This window comes from Phyllostomus hastatus, unplaced genomic scaffold, assembly GCF_019186645.2.
Source record: "Phyllostomus hastatus isolate PE091 unplaced genomic scaffold, TTU_PhHast_1.1 phas_scaffold_182, whole genome shotgun sequence".
Classification (NCBI taxonomy): Eukaryota; Metazoa; Chordata; class Mammalia; order Chiroptera; family Phyllostomidae; genus Phyllostomus; species Phyllostomus hastatus.
Genome location: NW_025334013.1, coordinates 568,570 through 587,123, shown reverse-complemented (window position 1 = coordinate 587,123; position 18,554 = coordinate 568,570). Strand labels below are relative to the sequence as shown.

Genomic DNA, 18,554 nt, shown 5'->3' with positions numbered 1-18,554 from the left:
TGGCTGACAACTGCACAGCCCTGGCCGGGTGGTGCAGTGGTCAGAGCATCGTCCCCAAACACGGGGTGGGGGCTGTCCCCCTTCAGGGCATACTCCCGCCAGCCCCAGCCGACAACGGCATCTGTGAGGGGCGCGGCAAGGCAATGCCCCCCCCAACCCCAGCTCCGTTCTCCAATCAGGGAACTAAAAACAACAAAACTGCAGACGGCAGCAGCACCTCGTGAGAACTCGGGGGGCACACCGCACTTGGGGTGCTGGAGTGGGCAGCCCTCGGCCTCAGGGCCCCGCGGAGGCTGTGCTGTGGTTGCCTCACCCGGGGCCCTCGGGGACTCCGGGCCAAAGTGCGTGCCTCCTCGCACCCCCACGGGAACGGACACACGGCCCGGCCGAAGGTGTTGCTCCTGGCCACGCTGTGTGCCTGGCGCTCAGCTGGTCTGCAGGGAAAGGTGTGGCCCCGCACCAGCCCCACAGGTGACGGGCCAGCACACTACCCTAGACCTTCTCCCTGGGGGAGGGCCAGGTCCAGCCAGGCAGGTGGGGCTGGACTGCTCCCGACGGCTGGCTGGACGCCAGAACCTGGGGGTAAACAGGCTGACCTGTGGGTAACCTGAGACACACCTCTTCCCCGGAACCTCTGTCCCTCCCTGCCCCTCAGGCTGCTGCTGGTTCCCCTTTTGGGGGTTAGGGCAGCCTCTGTTTACTCCTGGCACTCCAGCCAGATGCAGCTGCAGCCACCCTCCCCAGGGTTGGGAGCAGGACCCCAGAGGGGGGCACCCCTTCCACTCTCCATCTGAGGGCCCGGGGCGCCCCTGCTTGCACCCTGGAGGCAGGGGGCTCCCCAGACTGCACCCAAACCCAGGGTGCCCCCCAGCCTGTTCCACACCTCCAGGGTGCAGGCTCCCTGCTTCCCCCACCGGTCCCCCACCCCCACTCTGCTGTCCACCATTCAGCCTTCCGAAGAGGGCGGGTCCCAGGTTTGTTGGCGTGCCGCTTGACCAACGTGGAGCCATGTCTAAGGAAAACACCAAAGTAGGGTGACGTAGAGCGCTGGCCACAGGGGAGGCCACTGCTGGGCCTGAGGGGAGGACAGCCGGCCTTCCCAGATCCCTGTGCCTGGAGGCAGGGCCCCGCCCCGCCCCAACTGGCCCGATGAGTGTCCCTCCCGTCCCTTCCCGGCCTGTGCGCTGCCAGCCTCCCTCTCCACGCCGAGGCCTGACTCAGCCTTTGGAGTCCGACGAGGAACACCCTCCAGGAGCCTCCCAGCTGCCCCCAGGCGCAACCCCCACCCCCCACATGGGCCTGGCTACCGAGCTACTGCTGCTCAGCCCTTTGGGGCTGTGTGTGAGCCCCGGACTCTGAGTCCCCAAGGCTGCCCTGGGGCCGGAAGGGGGTCTGGTCACGCAGTTGTCCCATCCTTGAAAGGAGGTGCTCCTGCCAGCCTCTCCGGTCCATGGTGGACAGAGGGCTGCCATGGTCACACACACACACAGTTGTTCCCTTCAGAGAGCAGGTACCCAGCAAGGGTGCCTGCTCCGTCCTTGGCCAGTGACACTGCCCAGGCTCGTGCCTTGGTGCCTTCTCTGCAGACCGTCCAGCCCTAGAAGCTCCTTGGGAGGCCAGGCCCAGTGTCAGGTCACGGCAGTGCCAGGTCGGGCACTGGCATTGTTTTGGTGGTGGGATGTAACCAGAAGCGCAACTCCGGAGGCGTCTCCTCCTGTGGGTGTGGCTGAGGAGTGGCTGGCCGTCGCTTTGGGGAAGAGAAGTTGGCTTTACAAAACAGCACATGGGGAAGTCACGGAGCTTGAGAAATCCCCGCAGAGTCCCCTGTCTGGCTCGACTCCCTTCCCTCTCACTCACTCACTCACTCTGGGGACTCTCACTGCCCCGTGGTCCCAGGACAGCAGCGAGACCTGCCCTTCCCTGTGACCAGCAGTGTTCCAGGTCAGTGGGCAGCGGGCCGCGAATCCCAGCCAGAGAAGACTAGCGCCCACTGGGGGCGGAGGGGTGGGGATGCTGGGCCAACTGGGGGCCGAGTTGCCGCGGAGGGGTGGGGCAGGGGGCTGTCTCCGGGGAGACCCGGTGTGGACAAGGAATGCTGGCTGGCACAGGTGTGTGTTGGGGGAGCCAGGCAGGTTACGAAACACCCCGCAGCGCACTGTCGGGGCCGTGTCCTGCGGTGCCCCTGCAGCAGCTTCTTCGGCGTGTCCCCAGCACACTGCTGGGACCCGACGCCAGGCTGCGCTGGCGGGGAAACCCTCAACCGGGGTGGCGGCCGGGGTGGCGGGGCGCGGGGTGGGTGGGGGAGCCTTGGGGGAAGCGCCCCGGCCCCTGGGAGGCGGCAGCTCCAACAGAAGCTGCAAGGCGTGCACTGAGGCCTTGGCCCCGTCCCCTCCTCCGGGCGCTCCACTCCGGGGGTGGGGGAACAGCGCCGGCGGGCCACCCTCCAGGGGCTCCACCCAGACCGCAGGCCCAGAGCCACTGAGGCCCGGCAGTGTGAACGGACCGGCCTGGCCGCTGGAGGTGGGCGGGGTCCGCTCCCTCCAGCTGCGCCGCCAGCGCAGGGGCGCGGGTCCGCCGCCGGTGTTCACACCGAGTCTGGGTTCCCGAAACAGGTTCCTTCGAAGCAGAGTCGTCACGGAATCTTCGGCGGGTGGGGCCCCCACTGGCGGGGACGGCGGCGAGCCGGCCTAGGCTTCGCGGGAGGGGAGCGGGGCGGGTCAGGGGTCAGGGTCAGGGTCAGGGTCAGGGTGAGGGGGAGCGGGCGGCCACTCGTGCTCCCGACGCGGCGGGGTGAGCCGGACCACGACTCGTCCTCGGAGGCAGCCGGGGCCTCGCCACTCGCCCTGGGACCGCCTCCCGCACCCCGCGCCCCGCGCCGGCGTCTGGGGGCGGGGCGCGTGCGCGGGGCGGGGCGCGCGTGCGCACTGGCGGCGCGGCGGCAGGGCTGCGAGGCGGGCCGGCGCCGCGGTCCGGGCGGCCATGGGGCGGGGGGCGGCCGCGGCGCCGGGGGGCGGCTAGTGAGGACGAGCAGCGGCGAGGCGGCGGAGTCCGGGGACTGGGCCCGGCAAGCGGGCGGCCCCGCAGGCGCCCGCAGCAGCGAACGGTGAGTGCGCGCCGCCCCTCGGCCCTGCCGGCCGCCTGCGGTCGCGGGGTCGGGGCCCGGGGGTGTGGACGCCGGGAGGCGCTGGCCGCTGGCCGCTGCCCCAGTCCCGGGGAAGGGGCGTCTGCCGGCCGTGGGCCGGGCTTGAGGGGACGACGCCCACCCGGCCCGGGCCCCCGGGACGCTGCCGGGCGGCCTCGCGGAGCGCGCAGGGCGCGGCGCTCTCCGCCGGGGCCCTGGAGCTCGGCGTTCATCCCGGAGGCCCCGCCGGCGGCCTAGGTCCGGAGTAACCTGCTCCCGTTGCCGCGGCCCTGGGCCCGCTCCGCGTGACCCGCAGCCTCGCGCGTGGCCCAGGAGTCGCCCAGGCCGCGCCCTCGGGCGGGATAAGCGAGGTGCTGTCCCGGCGCACCGCAGGTCGCCCTTCGGCGGCTCCTTCCACGCGTCCTGCCCCCACCCAGGCCGCGCTGCCCTCTGTCCCCGGCGCGGCGCCCACACCTTGCCCCGCCGTCACCTTTGCTCCAGCCACCGAGGGGCGGAGCGAGTGCGCACCGGGCTGTCTCCGGAGGCGGGCTCTGGAGGTGGTTCTAGGTTTTCTTCTTTGAACTTGAGGTCGGGTTGTGTTACCAGCCGGAAACCGCGTGCAACTTACACACGGTGACAAGGGTCCCTTAGCTGCCCAAGCAGCATTCTTGGGGAGCGGAGGTGGCTGCCCTGTGGGAGGGGACCAGTGCCGCTGATAGTGAGTAAAGCGGGCAAGAGTCGACTTCACCGGCGAGATGTTTGAGAAAAGGTAGGTGCCTCCAGCAGGTTGAAGAGGTGGGGGCGCGGGGGGGAGTGTTTTGTCCGAGTCGATGGCCTTTGTCTTTATTACCTGAAATAGCAGCTTCCGTATAGCTGGAGTGTCCCGAGCAGTTAGAGGGACCCCCGGAGCGCGCCCTGGGGGGCGGGGGTCTCCGGGCCTGTGGACGGGCCTGGGGGCAGCTGCTGCTGCTGCCTCTCCCTTTGTGCCGGCCCTGACCCGCCTGGCCCTCCTCCCAGTGCCCTGCGTGGGCCCCTCCCCACAGCCCCCGCCAGGCCTGGATCCGGGAGCGCCCAGCCTCCCCACGTCCTTGCCCGGCACCGGCTCCTCCTTGTTTGTCGGGGGAGGAGAGGAGGCGAGTAAACGGGCCTTTTCCCCTGCTCGGCCCGACTGGTGGGATTGAACCGCTTCCCGCTGGCGTCGAGAAGTGGAGGCCCCTTTTTGTCAGCGGCGCGTGGTCAAAGCTCGCACCGGATTGTCGCGATCTAGGGGTGCGTGTGGCGCTTGCAGACCTCTCCTGCATTGGCCTCCTGGGGCTCCTCGCCCGGCGGAGCCTGTTACTGGGCCCCAGTCGCCCCTGTCTCGACTCCCCCGCAGAGGCTGTGGGTGGAAATCAGGGCCGGGAGTGAACTTGGGCCGAGTTCGAATGTCGTCTTTTCAGGACACACCAAACAGACTTGAGTGAAATGTGAGTGCCGACTCACCATTGTCAGAAACGTGCTTTGGAGATAAATTTTAAAGCTGGTTTTCATGTTTAATGTGACTTTTTCTTGAGTTAGTTTACCGTCTGGTCGTCAGGTTAGTCTTTGCAGGGAAATGCGTCGACCTCCAGGTCGTGTGTGGTGGGGGGTTTTCAAGTGCATTTGTGTTTTCTTGTTTTCGTTGGTTTACCTCGTTTTTAAGATTATCTGCTGCTTTTTTCCTCCGAGAGAGGCGGAGGGAGGGAGGAGTGGGGGAGAGAGACGGGTTGGCAGCCTCTCGTCTTCCCCCGCCAGGGACCTGGCCCTGACCTACCTGGCGAGGGGCCCGCGCCTGCGCGCCCCGCCGGGCTGGTCCTGAGAGGTCCCTCGGCGGCACCGGGGCCCCTGGGGCAGTCGGGACACGGTTCAGACCGACCCTGCGCCCCCCCGGGTGCCGGCATCGCTCACACGTGGGAGCAGCGGGAAGGCGCCGTGGAGAAGGGCGGGCGCCGTGGCATAGGCTCTCCGGGCCCCGCCCGTGTCGCCTGCAGGTGACTGCGGGGTTCCCCGAGTCTGCCTCTGAGTGACTGTCCCCACGGCAGGCAGCCCGCCCAGCCCTGGGCCCCTCCCCCGGCCATCGGTCGTCCCAGGGACCCTTCGCGACAGGCCTTTCCCTCAGCAGGACCCCTCCGAGGGCCACCGAGCCGTGGCCGGTCCCAGCGGACCGTCCCTCTGTGGTGCCCAGCCCTCCCCCCGCCCCGCCGGCCCACCCTCGGTAAGCTGCCGTGAGCTCCCCCGTGCGGGTTCCTGGGTGGGCGCGAGGTTTTCTCTGGGCCGGGGGCCGGGTGGAGTGTTCAGGGTCTGAGCGGAGCTGCCGGCCGGCCCCCTCCCAGGGGGACTGTCCTCTCTGGTTCCCGCCCTCGTGCGGGTCCGGTCTCCGAGACCCCCGCTCTTTGTCTTCTCGGTGGGCCTGGGGGGTGTCCGGTGATGTCCCCTCTCGGTGTCCACTGGCACTTCCCGGTGGCCGGCGCCCTTGCTCAGGCCTGTGCGCCGTCCCCTCCGCCGCCCCCCTCCCCGCCCGCGTCCCGGCAGGCTCTGTGCCTGTGCTCCGACACCGGTGCCCTCCGGCCATGAGTCTGCGGTGGCCGCAGGCGCCTGTGGGCGCTTCCCAGCCCGCAGCCCCTTTTCTGGTCTCCCGGGGCAGGGTCCCCGCGGGGCTGGGCTCCTACGGCTCTTTCCCTTGTGTGGGCTGTGCTCTTGGCGTCCCGTGGAAACAGTTCCCCTGGCCCTGGGTCCCAGAAGTGTCTCCTGTGCTTCCTAACGCAGGTTCTGTGCTTTGTGGGTTACACGAGACACAGTCGATTTTGATCCCTTTTGAGTTGGTTTTTGTTCAGGGTGTGGAGTTTGTGGGGGCGGGCAGGGCTTGGTTTCTTTGCCTGTGGACGACGAAGGGCTCCCGGGCCGCTTGGGAAGGCCCGCCCGCCCTTCCTCAGTGCGTCCCCGGGGCCCTCGGCCCAGGCCGGCTCGGCCGCTGTGTGGCCCTGCCTTGCCTGGGGCTCTCCCTGCCCTGCGGCCACCACAGGGCGGGGGCCGGTCGCGAAGCCAGAGCCGACCTCTCCCTGCTCGTCTTTTCCTGGTGCCGCCAGCCCTGCGGCCTCCACCCCCGCCCCCCCCCCCCAGCAGATCTGGAAGGAGCCTGCTGGTCCCTGCTGGACGGGCGCCTCCGGCCCCCGCAGATGCCGCTCTGGGGGAGAGCGTCTCTAGTCCCCCCCCCCCGTCGGTGTTCGGTTCTCCCCGGCACAGGAGCCCTCTGTCGGGGTGCCCGGCCTGCGGCCCTCGGGCCCTGACGCGGCCCAGCACCCAAAGTTGTGCGTTTGCTGAAGACATCCCAAGATTTCCTTGTGATTACGTGTCCCGTGCGTTGGACGCGTGTGGCGCCCCCGTGTGGCACCACGCTGGCATCGCGGGGGTCCAGGCGACGGTGAGCGCTGGTTTTGCCCCGGTTTTGCCCCGGTCCCTGTCTGCTGGGCCTGGGCCTGAGCCCGGCCGCGGCCTTCAGCCCTCTGCCCTCTGCCCTCTGCCCTCTGCCCCGCCAGGCGGCGAGCATGTGCCCGGCCTTGCCCCCAGGCTGGGGGGGGTGTTCGTTTTTCCACCCCGGAGCAGGACGTCGTTGTGGGCCGTGGTGGACGTCCTTCATGGAGCCCAGGGGCTCCCCTCGGCCCCGGGGTGCTGGGGTTCCGTCGCGGAGGGGGGGCCTGTGCCCCAGCTGCTGCAGCTGGGCGTGTGCCGCCCCCCTCCTGCCCTGTCGGCGCGCTGCGTGCGTCCCGGAGACGGAGCCGGCCTCGCCCTCCCGCGGCAGACCCCGCGGGCCATGGGCTGACCCTTCTCCAGCGCCTGCTGTTGGGGTCGAGTCCCCTTTGGAGGCCCGGTGCTGCCCGTGCGGCTGCCCGTGGGGAGGAGCTGAGGCGGCATCATGGCTCGGGCGCTGCCTGTGGGGGCTGCGTCCTGCCCCTTGCCCGGGCGGCGGGGCGCGGCGGGGTGGGGACCGTGGCAGTGCGTGCAGGGGTGGCGGGGGTTGTGGGGGCGGGGCGGGCGTCCCCACGCACTCAGAGGGCCCGGGCACTGCTTTGTGCCGTGCTGGGTCTGTGCAACCGCCTTTTTAAAAAGTATGGTTTTCGTTTTTTAACAAACATTTTGTTTATTTAGTTACTTATTATTTATTTCAGAGAGGGGAAGGGAGGGAGAGGGAGAGAAGTACCCTTGTGTGGTGGTTGCCTCTCGCGCGCCCCCAGCTGGGGACCTGGTCCGCACCCCAGGCGAGCGCCCTGCCCGGGGACGGGGGCCGTGTGCCCGGTGGGGCCGACGCCCACCCCGCCCCTCCGCGCCGCAGGGCCAGGGCCGCGCGGCTTCCCACCTGACGGACGGCTTCCCACCTGACGGACGGACGAACCCGGGGGTCGGGCGGGGGAGCGCCCTGCCGCCTGCACCCCCTCAGCCGCGCAGACGGAAACGACATCGGCTGTTCGTCCCTTCCAACGTGCGGCCCGTCACGGCACACGGGACGCGTGAAGGGCCGGGACTGCGCGGCCCTCACCACCGTTTTGAAGGCTGCAGCGTCGTGGGGGGTCTCGTCCGTCACTTTTCTCCTCCGGGTGCAGCGGCCCAACCAGCTCAGCACCCCCATGCCTCCTCAGCGAGACGGTTTCCCGCGTCTGGGGTCCCAGCACCCCCTCCGGCTCAGGCTGGGGGTCGGTGTGGGACCCCTGAGCTCAGGACCACAGGTGCCCCCCAGTGACTGCGGAGCCCCCCCTACCCCACAGAGCCCCCTCCCCCGTCACTCTGTCGGGGGCATCTCCTGCGCCGCTCTCACGTCACTGGGGTTCTCTCAGGCACCCCTGCCTCCCCCCACCCCAAGGTGTCAGCCCCGTGTGGTGGGGGGGGGGCGCCCTGGCTGTGCCCTCCGGCCGAGTCCCGGAAGGGGACGGGCCGTGTTCCCCTCGGCCCCTCTGTTGGGCCTCTCTGCTGCGTTGGGGCCGACGTCTGTCCCCCGTGGCTGTGGGCAGGGGCCTGGGCGTGCCAGCCCGGGGCCGGCTGTGCCCGTCCCAGCTCTGGGGCCCTGGGGAGCGTGCGTCCCGTCCCTGCTCCTCAGGCCCCTCACATGGAGGGGGACACGCAGAGGGACCCCTGCCGCCTGCCCGGGCGCGTCTGCCTGTGGAGTGGAAAGTAAGCTCGCCAGTGGCCTTGGCCCTGCGTCAGCCACGGCTGCTTTTTGTGCGGCCTGTCCCCTGCTTCCCCACGGACCCCGCCCTCCGTCCCGGGGTCTGCAGTGCCTCTCCGCCTGAGCTCGGGGCCGCGGACCGGCTCACGTGTGGGCACGGGGGTGGTCTGACCTGCGCCTTCCTCGGCCCCCCGGGGACAGCCCGGCGGCTCCCCTTCTCCCGGGGGCATTTGTCAGGGACATCTCTTCCCTCTGGTTTTGGAGAGAGGGGCCGCCTCCCTCGGGCGCCTGGCCAGACCCGGGGTCGAGGCTGCAGCCTGGGCGTGGGCCCTGACGGGGAATCCAGCCCAGAACCTTCCGGTTAAGGGGCACTCTCCGGCCCACCGAGCCGCGCCAGCCAGGCTCCTGGCTCTCGTGCACCGCGTGGGACAGGTCGCCCTCACCCGGGTGCCGGCCGCCCGGGGGCGTGGGGAGACGGGTGGGTCAGCTCCGGGGGCAGGGGTGGGGTCGGGCCGTGCGCGGCGCAGGCGACCCCAGCATGTTTGGCTTGAACGGCGTCGCGAGGGAGGGAGCGGACCCACCCGGCGTGTCCACACGGCAGCCAGCACCCGCCCGTGTCTCCAGCGGCTGGTCCCCGTGCCCTTCGGACCCGCGCTCGCGGCCGCTCCCTGGCTGCCCGCCTGTCCCGGCCGGTTCGGCTTCTGGCCCCGCCCTCCAGCTTCCTCCCGGCTCCAGGCCCCGCCCCCCGCCCCGCCCCCGCCGTTCGGCTCCCGAGTGGAGGCAGGCGAGCGCCGGGTTTGGTCTCCGGCCGCCGCCCGGCCCCGGGGAGCCCATGAGGCCTGCCCTTGTGAGGGTCCCCGTGTGCCCCCCCCCCGCCGACCCAGCAGGTTCCTGTGTCCAGACCAGCCTGCGCCCTGGGCGCCAGCCTCGGACGTGGGGCTGCTGAGTTCCTGCGGCCTCCGCGGCGGGGCGGGGTGGAGGACTGAGCCCCACGGGCCGGCAGCAGCACCCCGTGCCGGTGGGGGGGGCGGGGGGCCCGGGGGGGAGGAGCCCTCTGAGCAGAGGCCCGAGTGGGGGCCGCTCCGGTTCGAGGTGGACCCCGGCGGCGTCCTCTAGGCTGAGCTCTGCGGCAGGCACGGCCGCGGGGCCGCGGCTCGGGGGGGCGTGCGTTTCACCTGCAGGAAGCTGCCCAGCTGGCCCCCCGGGGAGGGGTGCGGTGCCCCGCCCCCCCAGCCCCTGCTGCTCTGCCGCGGCTCTGGTCAGACGCCAGGTGCACCTGGTTGTGGTTTCAGCTGCGCGTCCCTCGCGGCCGCTGGCGTGGGCGTCTGCCCGCGCGCTTCTGCGGAGCCGTCGGCACAGCTGCGGTCCGGAGGGCCCGGTTCTCAGTCCGCGTGTCTGTCTGCCGAGTGTCCGCAGGTCTGTGTGTGTTCCGGGGACGCCCCCCGTCTCGTGTGTGTTTGCAAGTGTTTTCTGTGGTTCTGCGGCTTGCACTGACGCTGTTCATCTTACTAACGGTGTCTCGTGGGGGGTGAAAGGTGTTCACTGGAGTGGAGTCGGGTTCTCTCCTGGTTTGTGCTCTGTGTGTCCGGCGCGGCGGATCCGGGCCGCCCGGACCCGTGGGACCGAGTTGGCTGGGCCCCACCCCCCACGAGTCGAGGGGTCGCGGGTGGGATTCCTGGTCGGGGCGCGCGCCTGGGTGCGGGTTTGGTCCAAGAGGCAACCAGTCAATGTTTCTCTCCCTCTCTTCCTCCCTCACTCCCTGTCTCTCAGTAAATACATGAAATTTTTTAAAATAAATACATGGAAAAGTAACAAAAACACTTTGCCAAGGCCACGGAGACTATCTCCTGCGCCGTCTCCTGCGAGTCTTGGAGTTTGACTTGAGCTCACGCCCGCCTGCGGCTCGAGGGCCTCGCTCCGTCCTTCCACACGGGGCTGCCCCGTCCCCTGACCCCTGGGGAAGGGGCGGTCCCCCCCCTCCCCGCCCCAGCCGCAGAGGGGCCGCCCTGCCCTCTGGGCATGTCTGTCTGTCTGCGGCTGCCCGGCTGTGGGGGCCCGGGCCCCAGCCCCTCTCCCTCCCCGCGCTCCGCCGCTGCTGCGGGCCCCTCCGGTCCGCGGGCGTCCTGGAGCCGGCGCGTCCCCCTCGCGGAAGGGCCTGCTGCTGGTCCCTGTGGGGTGCGGCCCCTTGTTGAGTGGGGCGCAGTGGACCCCGAGCACTGTCTCCGTTCCCAGAGTCAGGGCTTTCGGACGGACGGTCGGTGTCTGTCGTGAAGCTGCCCCCGCAGCCAGTGCACTCGGTCTCCTGAGGCCTCAGAGTCGCGGCGGCGTCCTGCCCGGCGTGGCCCTCCCAGTGCTGGGGCCGCTGCCCCGGGCTCCTGTCGGGAGCAGGTCCTGCGCGTTTTCTGTCCTAGAGCGCGGGCCGGGCTGCCCTCCCTCGCTGCCGGTGCGCAGAGCCACCGTGGCTGCCTGGCTCGCACGTGTCTCCTGCGTCCTCGCCTGGTGGGTGTGGGCGCTGCTGTGCGGATGCCCCGTCGTGTGTGCCTGCAGGACGCTGCCCCCTGCGACCCCTCCCTTGGGGAGCTGGAGCCGTCCCCGAGGGCCACCCAGGCCAGGCTGGGGGTGCGGTGTGGCGCTCGCGGGCCCTGCGTGCAGGGCGTGGAGTGGGACGCGCCCCTGTGGCGCTCGCTTCTGCACGGACGTGTCACCTCTGTTCGGCGTTTCTGGACTGGGGGCGTTTAAAACCCGCGCCCGGACCCCCCCCCAGGAGCCGCGCAGCCCCACGTGGCCGGGGAGACGCGCCGCCACCGCCCTGTCGTGGCAGCTCTCCCCTCCCCTTCGACCCTCAGCCCCGCCGGGCGTATGCAGAGCCGCCGTGGGGTTCCCGAGCTCCTGGGCCCCGGGTGGGAACCGCCAGGGCGAGCAGACGCCAGCCCCCCCAGCCCCGCTCCCCGGGACAGACCAGGTGCATCGGCGCGGACGGGCGTGCCGGGGGCCTGGGTGCTCACCACCCCGTGTCGTCCCCGTCCTCCCCCCCCCCGCCCCCCCGCAGGGATCGGTGCTTCTTTCGCCGCAGCCCGCGCTCGCCGACGCCGGAGATGGAGCCGGAGGAGGTCGGCGTGCGGAAGGGGCTGAGCGCGGACGCGTCCTACCGCTGCACTGCCTGCCACGGGGACGAGGATGCTGGGCCGGGCCGCCCCCTGCGCGGCCGGGCCAAGTCCCGCAGCCTGTCTGCCGCGCCGGCCCTCCCCAGCACGAAGGAGTTCAGGTACTCGGGCAGTCGGGACGCCCCACCCCCCAGCCCCCCGCCAGCCCCCAGGCTGGCCCTGCTGCCCGTGCACCGCCCGCCAGGGGCAGTGCTCCGGCCCGAGGGCTGCGGGACATGCCCGGGGCCCCGGCGCGAGCCGCCAGCCCGGGCCTCGCCTCTGGAGCACGGGTCCCGTGAGCAGCGCCAGGGTTTGGGCAACGCGCCCGTTCTGTCTCAGAGGACGGGGACCCGGCGTGCTGGCGGCCGGTTGGAGGTGCCGGCCAGGGCGGAGGGAGGAGGGCACGAAGGAGGGGTCCAGGCCCGTCCCCGGCCCTGGGTCCCTGTTCTGGGGAGTCTGATGCTCCCAGCCTGCGCAGCGTCTGCCGCGGCGTCACCGCCGTTCCCCCCGCCTCCGCAGGAGGACCCGCTCTCTGCACGGGCCGTGCCCAGTGACCACCTTCGGACCAAAGGCTTGCGTGCTGCAGAACCCCCAGACGGTCATGTGAGTGCACTGGGCGGCCCCCAGGAGGGTCCGGTGGGGCCGCCATGCTGCGGAAGGTTCTAGCGCTCACAGTGAGAAGCCGCTGGAACGTGGGTGGGGTGGGCGGGCCATGCCCAGGTACGTGTGTGTGTGTGTGTGTGTGTGTGTGTTTTAGTAAAAACTCTGGGGAGAAAAACGACATATTTCATACTCGCGCACTTGGTGGGTCTAAGCATTTCTCCTCTAACGATTCTCAGCGCGAGACGCTGGCCCGTCGTAACATCCCAGTTCACTTGTTCGAGGCCGACCCCACCTCACAGCTGCTGCGTCCTCCACACCGGGGCCGGGCCGCGGCGCGGGGGGTGTGGCCAGGCCACCTCTGCACCCTTGGGGGCTGCGTGGTGCCTGAGGAGACGCTGTTTATACCCTGAGCAATTGGGGTGATTTCACTGGGTCCACAAGACCAGCCCCCGAGTCCGGGCTCCCCCCAGCTGCGCGGTGTCTCCTGAGGAAGCTCTAATGTGCTGCTTCTGGCCCCGGTGCTTTATGTTTTGGAAAAGTCGGAACTCCGTCTCAGCTCTGGGGGCTGTGCCTGGCACCTGTGGCACGCTCACCCCCACAGGGTCCCCAACTTCTGGGGCAGCCGTGGCCGCAGGGGCGGGGCCACCAGCCCTTGTGCTTCGGCCGCTGACCCATCTGAGGGTCGCTGCCCCTCAGCCCCAGCCAGCGTGGGGCCCGGCAGCCGCCTGTGCCTCCGCTGCCAGGCTGCCCGCAGACCGCAGGGCCGACTGGCGCAGGCACTGTGTCCCCCTGGGGAGGCCTGGCCTCGGCGGTGAGCTGTGGGTGCGGTCGGCATCAGGTGCCCCACAGACGGGTGTCTGCCCTGGTGGGAACGCCCCTCTCCCGTCGCAGGCACATCCAGGACCCCGCCAGCCAGCGGCTGACGTGGAGCAAGTCCCCGAAGAGCGTCCTCGTCATCAGGAAGATCCGGGACGCCAGCCTGCTGCAGCCCTTCAAGGAGCTCTGCGTGTACCTGATGGAGGTGAGCAGGAGGCGGGGCTGGGGGCAGCCCGAGCCCCGCCTTCTGTGTCCCCCGCCCCCCGCCCCTCGCGCCAGCGGGAGCCCGCCCTGGGTGTGGGGGGGGCGGGTGACAGAGGGGCCTGGGGCCGGCGGGGTCAGGAGGCTCGCTGCACAGTCGCCGGCCGCCAGAGACAGCCGGGCCAGGCCTCGTGCTGGAGCTGACGCGCCCGTCGGTCCCCAGGAGAAGAACATGATTGTGTATGTGGAGAAGAAGGTTCTGGAAGACCCCGCCATCGTGGGTGACGACGGCTTCGGGCCGGTGAAGAAGAAGTTCTGCACCTTCCGAGAAGGTGAGCGCCCGGGGCCTGCACCCGGGGGAGCACCGGGCGCCCCGGCCCCGTGCTGGCGGCCTGACGCGGCTCTCCCTCTGCCCTCTAGACTACGACGACATCTCCAACCAGATCGACTTCATCATCTGCCTGGGTGGGGACGGGACCCTGCTGTACGCCTCCTCGCTCTTCCAGGTGCGGGCTCTCACCAGGCGGCCTCCCTCCCCCCAACGCCATGTCGCCAGTTGCCTGGCGCACTGACTCGGACGCTGTGGTGGGCGGGCAGGTCGGCCGGGTGCCGGGCTGCTCCGCCTGGTGCTGTGAGCAGGGGGCCAGCAGCCGCACGGGCCGGCGCTCCGGGCACGGGCAGGGAGCCCTGGGTGGCACCAGTGGGTGGGAGTCTGCGCTGGGGGCCAGGGGTGGCCCCGAGTGCCGCAGGGCCCCCGCTAGGGGCGTTAGGTGGCCAGGCGTGGCGGCCACGGGAGAGGGCCTGCAGGGCTGTTCCCTCCCCCACTGCTGGCCTCGCTGACCTCAGTGGTCACGCCGGCCCAGCCCCTCGCCCCGGCCGGGCGCTGACCCCGGGGGCCTGTGGCGGGGGACCTGTGGGGGGACTGGCTGCTGAGTCCGCCGCCTTCGGCTCACAGGGCAGCGTGCCTCCGGTCATGGCGTTCCACCTGGGCTCCCTGGGCTTCCTGACCCCTTTCAACTTCGAGAACTTTCAGACCCAAGTCACGCAGGTGATCCAGGGTGAGTCCCCGAGTCCAGGGTGCGCTGGAGCCCACCCGCAGCTCTGAGCCGGGCCTCACCGTCCCCCTGGTTTGTGTGGTCGTCGCCGTGTTTTGCTCAGCCCCTCCCCTCGGCCCCCCAGCCCTCACACCCCCCCACCCCCCGCCCGCCCGAGCTCTGGGGTGTCGGTGACGTGCGGCCCTCGAGCCCCTCCGGACTCGGAGGCCCGAGAGCTCTGACCGGCTCGCACGTGCGTGGGAGCGCCGGGCAGGCCGAAGCGCCGTCCGCGCTGAGCAGCAGGGGGTGGCCGTTCGGGAGAAGGGAGGCGAGGGTTCCTGGCTGGGGCTGTGACCTGCCTGTGCCCCCAGGGAACGCAGCTGTTGTTCTCCGGAGCCGGCTGAAGGTCAAGGTCGTGAAGGAGCTCAGGGGGAAGAAGGTTGCCGCCCCCAACGGGGTCAGTGAGAATGGGGTGCTGGCTTCGGACCGAGACACGGAGGCAGGGAAGCAGGTCCTGCAGTACCAGGTCTGTGGCCACCCCCCTCCGCCGGGCCCCCAGCCTGGCCCTCCCTGGCGATGGCCCCAGGGAGGGGTGCGGGATGTGGGGACTCTGGTTGGACCCCAAGGGAAGCCCCCGACCCCGTCCTCAGGACCTCCCAGGGGCAGCACAGGGGCCTGCGGGGCCAGCCCACCTGGAGGTGCTGCCCGGCCCTCAGCATGCGCCCCCCCCGCCCCCCACTCAGGTACTGAACGAGGTGGTGATCGACAGAGGCCCCTCCTCCTACCTGTCCAACGTGGACGTCTACCTGGACGGGCACCTCATCACCACGGTGCAGGGCGACGGTATGTGTGCGTCCGGGCTGTCCGGGGCGCCCTGGGCACCCGCGGCCGGGGCGGTGCGTGGAGAGTGACCCCGCAGCCTGTCCCTCAGGTGTCATCGTGTCCACCCCGACGGGCAGCACGGCGTACGCGGCGGCGGCCGGAGCCTCCATGATCCACCCCAACGTGCCGGCCATCATGATCACGCCCATCTGCCCCCACTCCCTGTCCTTCCGGCCCATCGTGGTCCCCGCAGGGGTCGAGCTGAAGGTCAGAGCCCACTTCTCCACCTTCTCTGGGGGGACTCCCTGCCTGGGGCCCCGGTGCTGACCGCTGGTTCTGGCCCCCCTGGCGCCGACCCCAGGGCCCCCGGGCTGCGGGCTCCACCTTGCTGAGTGCCGGAGGGGCCTCCCTCCTGTCCTTGGGGCCCCTGCGGCCTCGGGTTGCGGTGCACAGGGGGCCGTGCTGGGCTCTGGGCCAGCCCCTCCGGCTGCGTGCTCTGTCCCCACGAAGCAGCCTGTCCCCGTTGGGTGGGGGCAGGGCGAGCGGTTCGAGGTGGGCATTGGCTCCGGGGGGTGGGGCTGCAGCCAGCCACCCGGCCTTGTCTAGCTGTGCACGCCCCCGTGTGGGGGTGTTTGGAGACCCTGGGCCTGGAGGGACATCTGCCTGCTGTCCTCCAGGGCTGATGTCCGTCAGACACCGTTAATGCCTTCACAGCTGGGAACTGGCCGTGGCCTGGAGTGGGTGCCATGCTTCCCCCGAGCTGGGTCCTCCCTCCGGGGCAGGGCCCGAGGGGCTTGGCGGCACACACGCAGGCCCACGCCTGTCCTGCTTGGCCCCTTCAGATCATGCTGTCACCGGAAGCAAGGAACACCGCCTGGGTGTCCCTGGACGGACGGAAGAGGCAGGAGATCCGCCACGGAGACAGGTGGGCGGGCAGGGGGCCGGAGCAGGGTGTGAGGAGCTGGGTGCGTCCCGGCCTGCTGCCCTCATCGCCACGCCCTGGGGGACGTGGCCCTGCAGGCTCAGCTTGTCACCAGGAGTCCAGAGAGTCCCTGTCTCACGCCGTCCCGTCCGGCGGCCCCTGCCCGCGGGCGCCCCTCGGCAGGCTGCTGTGCGCGGCCCCGTGCTCTGCCGTCCCCGGTGGTGCCGGTCCGCTCCGCGCTGGCTGTGCCTGGCTGCTCTGTCCCCGTGCCCTCCCCACACCCCTGGGGGTCTCCTCACCGTGCGGAGCCGGCTGTGTGGCTCCGCACCGGGATGTGCGGCAGTGCCCCTGGGGCCGCGGCCGGGCTGGGGGGCCGGTCCAAAATGGCTGGCTCCTTGCCGGAGAGGGCGGACGCCGCCCCGGGGAGGGCCCTGGGGAAGGGGGGGCTGGGCGGGCAAGCGCGGGCTCACGGTGCGGCGTTGCGCCCTCTCCAGCCTCAGCATCACTACCTCGTGCTACCCGCTCCCCTCCATCTGCGTCCGGGACCCCGTGAGCGACTGGTTCGAGAGCCTGGCCCAGTGCCTGCACTGGAACGTGCGCAAGCGGCAGGCGCACTTCGCCGCCGAGGAGGAGGCCGAGGAGGAGGGGGAGACGGAGGACTAGCGGCGCCGGCCGCAGTCAGTCACGCGTCCACGTGGGCGCCGGCGGCCCCGTCACTCCTGGCTGTGGCCGGAGGAGGAGCCCAGAATCTGCCTTTTGTCGACCAGATCAGCTGTTTCTACTCTCTCACGTCTGACCTCTTTCTGCATTTCTGAGTAAAAGCCAAGGAAGCGATGAACGAAGCTTGGAGAGCCACGCGGCTCGCCTGTGGGTCCCGTCGCCGGGGATCCGGCACCGGCCAGCGCCCCACAGCTCCCGGCCGGGAGCTCGGTGCATCGGTCTGCTGCGAGGAGAGGGCCCGGAGGGGGCGGCCTGTCCTGGGGTGTGGGAGTGCCTGTCTCACAGCCGAGCCTGCCCTGGGCCACACGCTCACCCCCCCCCCCCCCCGTGCCTCCCCGCCGTCCTCGGGGGAGGCAGCTGGAGAGCCCCTGGGGAGCAGTTGCAGGCAGCTGGGGCCCCTCCCTCCCACGCGGCCCCCAGGCCCTGTCTCCCACCCCGGCTTTGGGGTGACGGGCTCGGCAGAGCGTCGCACCGTGGCCCGGGAGCCTGGGTGAGAGGTCGGCCCACACACATTCCGCGCGCATCGGAGCCGCACCCCCACGGGCCGCAGGGCGCGTCCAGCCCCGCGTGTTCGTTCCAGGTTCTCGCAGGCGCGCCGACGTGCTGTCCCCGCACCCTGCCCCGCACGCTCGGAGTGTGACTCCAGAGGAGGCCCAGCACGGGCGTGAAGCCGAGCCGTGTTCCATGTTTCTTGTGTGTAAGGGGCGCGGGACCATGTCTCCAGTCCGGCATGGCCACCTCGGGGTGGGGGGGGGGTCTCAGTTGGGGAGCCACGTGGCTTCGCAGTTGTCACAAGGCAGCTGGTGTGGGGACGGGGGCGGTGGCGCTCACTCGGGTCTCGGGCCACAGGGACAGCCAGTCATTCCAGCCGCCGCCCCGCTCGGCCAGCCACCCGGACACGCGAGAGCACACGCATGCGTATTTGCCGTGTGGGGGCCGGAGCTGGGGTGGAGCCCGGGCTGGGAGCCCGGGCTGGGCTTGCCCGTGGCCTTGGCCCCTCTCCCAGCAGCCACCCACAGCCCGAGCCTGTTCCCGTGCACTGACGTGTCCCTGAGCGGTACGTTTACCTGCTAGATCGGGGCGAGGGGAGGGCTGGGTGCCCTGCCTGGGCCTCGCGTCTGCAGTGACGGGTGGGGCTGTGCCTTGCCCACTTGGGGGCCACACGCCCCAGTCTTGTGCACGTAGGAGGGCGCCCAGGGCCAGGTCTCCGAGGCGCTGGCCCTGAAGCCTGAGCACTGTCTCCGTTGTCTGCGCGAGATGAAGCACTGCCCCCCCCCCCACCCCGCCCCTGTGGAGGCACCTCGGCGTCCGGACTGCGGCGGGGCCTGGCGCTCGGCCTGGTGCCGGACGTGGAGGTGTGCTCTCGCCGTCCCCCATGCTCCCACCCGGCTGCCTGCCGGCCGAGGGGACCCCACCCCGGCTTCAGGGGCAGACGTGTGGCCTTCGGAACAGATCACTTGTTCAGCCGGGAAAGCGAGGGTTAGCCCAGGCCTGATCGCAGCACGGTGGTGCGGCGATCGAGAAAGCTTTGGATTTTTTTGAGTAAATTCTTAATGTTTCATATTGTTAATATTCTTAAAATTTATTAAATGTTGTTGAAAGCCTTATTACTATTTTCAGATCCTTTCAATAAAGCCACTTGTTTTAAGAGTTGGGTTGACCGGTACCTTTATTTGGTTCTTTGTAACCACCCCACAGACAGGGCAGAGGGCGGGGTCTCGCTGTCTGCCTTGCCGTGGACTCTGGCAGGACCGGGGCTGGGAGGTGTCTCCGCTCCAGGGGCTGGAGGCTGGGTGTCCGTGTGGGCGCGGCCACCGGTCCTGCAGGAAGGAGCAGGAAGGGTGCAGGGCATCTCTGGGCCACACGTTAAATACACAAACACTAAGGAAAACTGGTGAGTGAAGAAAAAGTGTAGCATTTTGTGTGGGGCCTCATGCAGAGCGGCCCTGGGCAGAAAGGACCCGCCAGGGTGTGAATCCAGGGCCTCCACAGGGAG

The 18,554-nt window shown here is 70.4% G+C and overlaps 1 protein-coding gene across 4 annotated transcripts; it reads left to right on the top strand.

Annotated features, from left to right (window-relative positions):
* Positions 1-1,814: 1,814 nt before the first annotated feature.
* NADK (NAD kinase) lies at positions 1,815-18,208 on the top strand. Of its 4 annotated transcripts, none has more exons than XM_045859291.1 (12): positions 1,815-1,941; positions 11,347-11,562; positions 11,960-12,043; positions 12,935-13,064; positions 13,284-13,392; positions 13,481-13,566; positions 14,016-14,118; positions 14,466-14,620; positions 14,838-14,937; positions 15,014-15,183; positions 15,759-15,841; positions 16,333-18,208. In XM_045859291.1, exons 2-12 carry the CDS (start codon positions 11,393-11,395, stop codon positions 16,499-16,501), a joined length of 1,359 nt encoding a protein of 452 aa, XP_045715247.1. In that variant the 5' UTR covers positions 1,815-1,941; positions 11,347-11,392; the 3' UTR covers positions 16,502-18,208. The 4 variants fall into 4 exon arrangements, with proteins under 4 accessions (XP_045715247.1, XP_045715246.1, XP_045715244.1 ...); XM_045859290.1 differs by lacking the exon at positions 1,815-1,941 and adding an exon at positions 2,918-3,103; XM_045859288.1 differs by lacking the exon at positions 1,815-1,941 and adding an exon at positions 3,726-3,890.
* The last annotated feature ends 346 nt before the right edge of the window (positions 18,209-18,554 follow it).

Coding starts and splice junctions, on each gene's coding strand:
- NADK (XM_045859288.1), top strand. Junction 14,621..14,837: donor AGCAGGTCCTGCAGTACCAG/GTCTGTGGCCAC, acceptor CCCCCCACTCAG/GTACTGAACGAGGTGGTGAT. Junction 15,184..15,758: donor CCGCAGGGGTCGAGCTGAAG/GTCAGAGCCCAC, acceptor TGGCCCCTTCAG/ATCATGCTGTCACCGGAAGC.